General features: G+C 38.7%; 1 protein-coding gene across 2 annotated transcripts; it reads left to right on the forward strand.

Annotated features, from left to right (window-relative positions):
• Positions 1-346: 346 nt before the first annotated feature.
• On the forward strand, positions 347-4,101 carry LOC106321041 (P-loop NTPase domain-containing protein LPA1 homolog 2). Of its 2 annotated transcripts, none has more exons than XM_013759362.1 (8): positions 347-527; positions 606-739; positions 1,102-1,394; positions 2,010-2,091; positions 2,199-2,591; positions 2,664-3,392; positions 3,465-3,584; positions 3,689-4,101. In XM_013759362.1, the coding sequence occupies exons 2-8, from the start codon at positions 608-610 to the stop codon at positions 4,091-4,093; spliced, it is 2,154 nt and encodes a 717-aa protein (XP_013614816.1). In that variant the 5' UTR covers positions 347-527; positions 606-607; the 3' UTR covers positions 4,094-4,101. The 2 variants fall into 2 exon arrangements, with proteins under 2 accessions (XP_013614816.1, XP_013614817.1); XM_013759363.1 differs by having other exon boundaries at positions 359-523.
• Positions 4,102-5,729: the final 1,628 nt, after the last annotated feature.

The following is a 5,729-nucleotide window of genomic DNA, read 5'->3' on the forward strand; positions in this document are numbered from 1 at the left end:
TTTTTTTAGTGAAAAATGGTAATCTTACATATGTTTAATGTAGTTTTTCCATTTTTATGAAGTATGTTTACATATTATTTATAATTTTCGAAAATTAGTAATATTAAAATGTAAAACTATATTTTATGCCACGTGTCATCTTTCGGAAGAATTTTTTTTTGCTGATGTGGACGCTCTATAGAGCCTCAAAAGATCTTTTTTATTAGTATAGATTCGATAATAGTAATACATGCGTCAAAGTTAAAAACGAAACAGTAGGGGAAAATTGATATAGAAACAAAATCTAGGGATGTCTTTATCAAGAAAAGTAAGAAGCTGGTAGAGTTCAAAAAGAAAAAAAGGATAGCGAGAGGAAAGTATTTGTAAAACTTGTTTTGTTAAACAAAGCCGTGAAGGCTATTCTCGAGAGATGCGTTGAAGGGCGAGACAATAAAAATGGCGAAAATCTCTTTCCTTGCTTCTTCCTACCACGATCCGCATTTATAAACCCTAATTTTCGATCTGCAAATAGCGATTTTCATAGGAAAGTAAGCGACGATTCTGCATTCTCGATTTTGCCTGTGATCGTGTGATTCATTCTGGTTTGTTTGTTTGTTTGATTGCAGAAATGGCGGAGGCGACGAAGCTTCTGTATGTAGAGGTGGTCGAGGGTAATGGAGAGGATTTGTTTAGGTATACGCGTCCTGTATTGCAGAGCACTCTTCAGCTTATGGGATGCAAGGCGCGTCACGCCTTCAAGGTGATCGCGTTTATGCCTTTAAGAATGTCGATTTTGATTGTGAAATAATCTTGTTTGACATGTAGCGTGGAGGTTGGATCAATGATGTGTATTGAACATTTACAAATGTCTTACTCTTCTTTGAGCTTTTTTTTTGCTAGTTCAATCATCAATATCTGTTATAATCTTTCACTAAACTCATAGTTGTGATTCTCTGCCAGCGTGATCGTTATATTTGTGAAATAACATATGTTGTATGTAAACTATATGCAAAGCGTTTTTGGCCATCTTTATCATCTGCAGCCTTTTCTGCTATTAGGGACAAGGAATTCTTCGTTGCTGATGAAAACTGTTTTTCCCCTTATTTTTCTCACTTTTGGCAGATAAGCCGCAGGGTTTTTGAGTTAATAAGAAGTGAGGGATCTTGCAATTCCTCACCAGAGCATGGGAAGGAGCCTGAGTTTTCAAAAAAGGGTGGTGGTGGTGGTGGTGGTTCAACTCACTGTTTGGTTGCTGATGATGTTGACAAGGATAAAAGTAAACCTTTTGAGATGTATAAAAGACGGACAACTGTTTTTGTAACACGGCAGATATTCTTAGATGTTGTGTGTGATTCCCTCGCTGAATATAAGTACGTTGGCCGTGACCAGAGAGCAGATTTGATTCTGGCATGCAGGTAACTTTTAGAATATATTTTGATATGTTTTGTCAAAAAAGCCACGGCATATGAATTTGCATTTGTCTGCTGCTTATCTCTTATTCGGTTCGTTTTAATATATTAATGTGCCTTTCAAAGATATTCTTTAGCCTTTATATGGCTCTCTAGCGTTTATATTTGATAGAATTAGTAGTCAGAATGAATTCTATTGAATGGCCAATAAAGAGATATGATCATGCGCATATATCTTTCTTAATGTTTAATATCACAGCTGATTTCACTGTTCCTACATGTCAACGGTTCTTCTCGCTTTTAGCTTCCCACTATAGACTTTCAAATATTTAATTCTATGTTTTTTCGGCTGTGTGTTAGATGCTATGCTCGTGTTTAGCTTCATAGTTTTAGTGCATTAATCCCCGAAGTGATCCTATTACGTTGGTACTGCCATGGACCGGTATTAATCCCCGAAGTGATCCTATTACGTTGGCACTGCCATGGACCGGTGTACTTGTATTTGTTATCTATGCTCGGATTTGCTATTTTCCACTCATACATATTTTGTCATGAAACTGTAGTTTTTCTAATTTTATTTCACACATTGTCTACAACTCGTATTAACATTATCACTCACAGAATCCGCGAAAGGAAAGAATCTGTAACTGTTCTGCTCTGTGGTACCAGTGGCTGTGGTAAATCTACATTGTCTGCATTGCTGGTAAATGTTCATTTCCTCCGTCTATATGCTTTAGATGGGCATTTTTTGTATATTTAAATCCTAAATTATGAGGAGAATCAGATGCAATTTGTACCTTTGTGTTACAGGGTAGCAGGCTGGGGATTACGACTGTGGTATCAACTGACTCTATAAGACACATGATGAGGAGCTTCGCTGATGAGAAGCAGAATCCTTTGCTATGGGCTTCGACCTACCATGCTGGAGAGTACCTTGATCCTGTGGCAGTTGCTGAGTCAAAGGCCAAAAGAAAAGCGAAAAAGTTGAAAGGCTCTCGAGGTGTAAACTCCAACACCCAAAAGATGGATGCTGGATCAAACTCAAGCACTACTGAGCTGTTAAGTGATAAGCAGATGGCTATAGAAGGGTATAAGGCACAAAGCGAGATGGTGATTGACAGTCTCGATAGGCTCATTACGACATGGGAAAAAAGGAGAGAGTCTGTAGTCGTTGAGGGGGTCCACCTAAGCCTTAACTTTGTCGTAAGTCTCATTACACATTTGGAATGAGGTTGCAAAGATATTTTCAGACTTAACTTTTTTTCTTTTCTGCAGATGGGACTGATGAAAAAGCACCCTTCGATTGTTCCCTTTATGGTATACATCTCGAATGAGGAGAAACACTTAGAACGATTTGCAGTCCGAGCAAAGTACATGACGTTGGATCCAGCAAAGAATAAGTATGTAAAATATATACGTAACATCAGAACAATACAGGATTATCTATGTAAACGAGCCGACAAACATCTCGTTCCTAAGATAAACAACACAAATGTGGACAAGAGCGTGGCTACAATCCACGCTACAGTCTTCAGTTGTCTGCGTAGACGCGAAGCAGGAGAGAAGCTCTATGACGTAGGCACAAACACAGTCGCTGTTATCGATGAAGAGCACAGGAACCAATGTGCAGCCAATTCATTAAGGTCCAAGGGAATGTTTCAGCTGCAGAGAACAGGCTCCTCCCGGCGTGTGATGGCTCTTCTGAACACTGACGGCACCGTAGCAAAAACGTGGCCTGTGGGTTCCGTTGATGAGATTAGGAAGCCCATCATTCGTACTGAGATGAATGATGGAACAGAGCATCCTGTTAACGGATACCTAGAGAAAGGTGAAGCAGTGAATCTTCAGTTCGGTCTCTTTGGGATCAGCGCTTGGCCTAGTGATGGCGCAACCAGTCACGCTGGGAGTGTAGACGAGTCGAGAGCAGATTTTACTGAAACCGGAAGCAGACATTACTCTTCTTGCTGCAGTTCACCTCGGATATCTGATAGGCCTTCAAAAGAGGTAAAAGAGTATATAAACATAGTTAGTTTCTTTTGTAAAGGTTGTTTAATCATTTCCGTATCTTGTGTGTAGCTTAAGGAGGAGCAGTCTGTGAATGGGAGTGATGAAGATGAAGAAATCGATGATGAGTTCCCTGAGCCAGATTCTGATGAAGATAACAGCGATAACAATGATGAACGCAACCGTGAAGAGGTAGCTAACTGACAAATCTTAATTCCTTTTGGGGTGGGGGTGGGGGTGGTAATACCTTTTTTCTGCCCGTTAGTTTAAGACTCGCACATGTAAATCTTAACCAGGTTGGATCGGTGGATGAGGAATCGACAAAGTCAGATGAAGAGTACGATGATCTGGCAATGGAAGACAAGAGTTACTGGACAGACAACGAAGAAGAAAAAGAGACTCGAGACACAATCTCCATGGCGTCTGAAAACAACCATAAGGAGGCAACAACTAAGCCCAAGAAAGATGATGAGAAATACATCCAAAACCTCGACCTTTTCCTCAGGACAGTGAACCAACCATTAACCGAATCTCTCGAGCTTACGTCTGAGTACAGGAACAGAATGCTTATAGCAGCTTCGGATAAAGCTAAGATGAGGAAACGTTCACTTAGTATCCCGGCGGTTGGGAAACACGGTGCAATCATAGATGACCAGATTTTAGATAACCACACTGATCCATTTCTCTTGAATGGCCAGTGACCTCTTTACCTGAGTTGTTTCTCTTTTCGTTTTTTTATTTTATTTTATTTTTTTCTGTTTATTAGCCTATTAAAATAGCTTAGTTTTCTAAAACTGATTGAAGTATTTTAATCATACTGCAACTTCTCAACAGTTAACATAATATGATCAACCGGCAGAGGGAACTTGAGCTTGGGTTTGGTTTGGTTTATTTTGGTTGTGAGATCAATCCAAAAAATCCTAATTTGCTTAAGAAAGCAATTCTGAAATTAACATGACCTGGTTACCAAGGATTCTGTGGTAATTTTCTGTCCAAGGATAATTTGGAGAAATGTTGTTTAGTTTCATGGTGTGATCTCTTTATTTCGTGTTAATGCTTTTTTTTTTGTTTGTTATGGTTTGGGTTCTTTCCCCTGTTGTGGTTTTAGCCTTTTAGGGTTTGCTATTTTGAAAGGAACCTATTTTGATTAAGTAATTATGAAATAACATGAATTTTTATGGAGTTATCCTTCTGAAAATAATTAAATGAAAAGAAATATCAAGATCGACCAACTATCGTTGTACCGATCCATTTAAGTAACCATAATATTTTTTACTGTCGTTTGAACCAGGGATGGAAGACAAGCATTAGCGATTTCAATAAGTTCACGGCTCGCCTTAGCATGCTGTTGAATAAGGAAAATCTGTCCATCTATGTCCTTTCTAGCAAATCTAAAACATTTTTGGTAGATAGATTAAACCTTTAGAGAGCAACTGATCTGAAGGTGAATTCTCATTACTTATTTTCTTCTGATCAGTTTTGCTCCTAGCGATCCAATCTCCATAAAAAATGTTCTTTAGGTTTGAAACGACTTAAGAAGAACCCAAAACTCGATCACAACTCGAAAACACTAAAAACACTGTTAGATTATAGTCATGTTCTTTTTGGAGATGCCGCGGCAGCGTCGGCGTTTCAAAAAATACGAAGGAAATAAGTATCTTTTACGGCATCGTCATTAATTGATGTCGCTGGGTTTTGGTAAAACAACCACATCCTCCATCTTTTACGGTTGCTGCGTCAAATTCAAAAGACGCTCGAAATTTCAGCGGCCGCGGCGACTCTATTTTCGTTTCTCTGATTGTCCGTTGCGGCTATTTTTAATCAGATCATCAAAGAATTTCTTCCTGTCCTAACTTTATTTTGTGCCGCAGCCGCAAGTAGTGGCGTTTATAAAACGAACAAGCCTTATGTCATAAACATGACACATCACATTGTCACACAGTTATTTTCTTCAATGCTCCATGTGAGTACGAGCAGCTTCAATTATTTCAGTAACCAATTGTTGACATGAATAGAATATAGAGCAAGAGTAAAGACATGAAGAACCTGATTGATCATGGATAGGAAATCATGGATATGAAATCATGGACAGGAAAACTAAAGCAAGGAAAGGTGTGAGACTTATTTAAATATCTTGCCTGAAGTCTTGGACGAATTTAAACAAGTGGAGGCAACTGGATAGAGCTGTTGGAGTGTGGAAACAAGCCAAAGTCACATAATATGCTAAGGAAGGAAGAGAGAAGAGAGTTGTCAATATCCGAAATTGACTTCCTCAAATCTGGTCTTCATTAATTTATTCATCTCCATTTGTTTATTCATTCTCATTGTCTTATTCTC

The sequence above is a fragment of the Brassica oleracea genome, unplaced genomic scaffold, assembly GCF_000695525.1.
Source record: "Brassica oleracea var. oleracea cultivar TO1000 unplaced genomic scaffold, BOL UnpScaffold01182, whole genome shotgun sequence".
Taxonomy (NCBI): domain Eukaryota; kingdom Viridiplantae; phylum Streptophyta; class Magnoliopsida; order Brassicales; family Brassicaceae; genus Brassica; species Brassica oleracea.

Coding starts and splice junctions, on each gene's coding strand:
- LOC106321041 (XM_013759362.1), top strand. CDS start 608: ATGGCGGAGGCGACGAAGCTTCTGTATGTAGAGGTGGTCGAGGGTAAT. Junction 740..1,101: donor AGGCGCGTCACGCCTTCAAG/GTGATCGCGTTT, acceptor CACTTTTGGCAG/ATAAGCCGCAGGGTTTTTGA. Junction 2,092..2,198: donor CTACATTGTCTGCATTGCTG/GTAAATGTTCAT, acceptor TTTGTGTTACAG/GGTAGCAGGCTGGGGATTAC.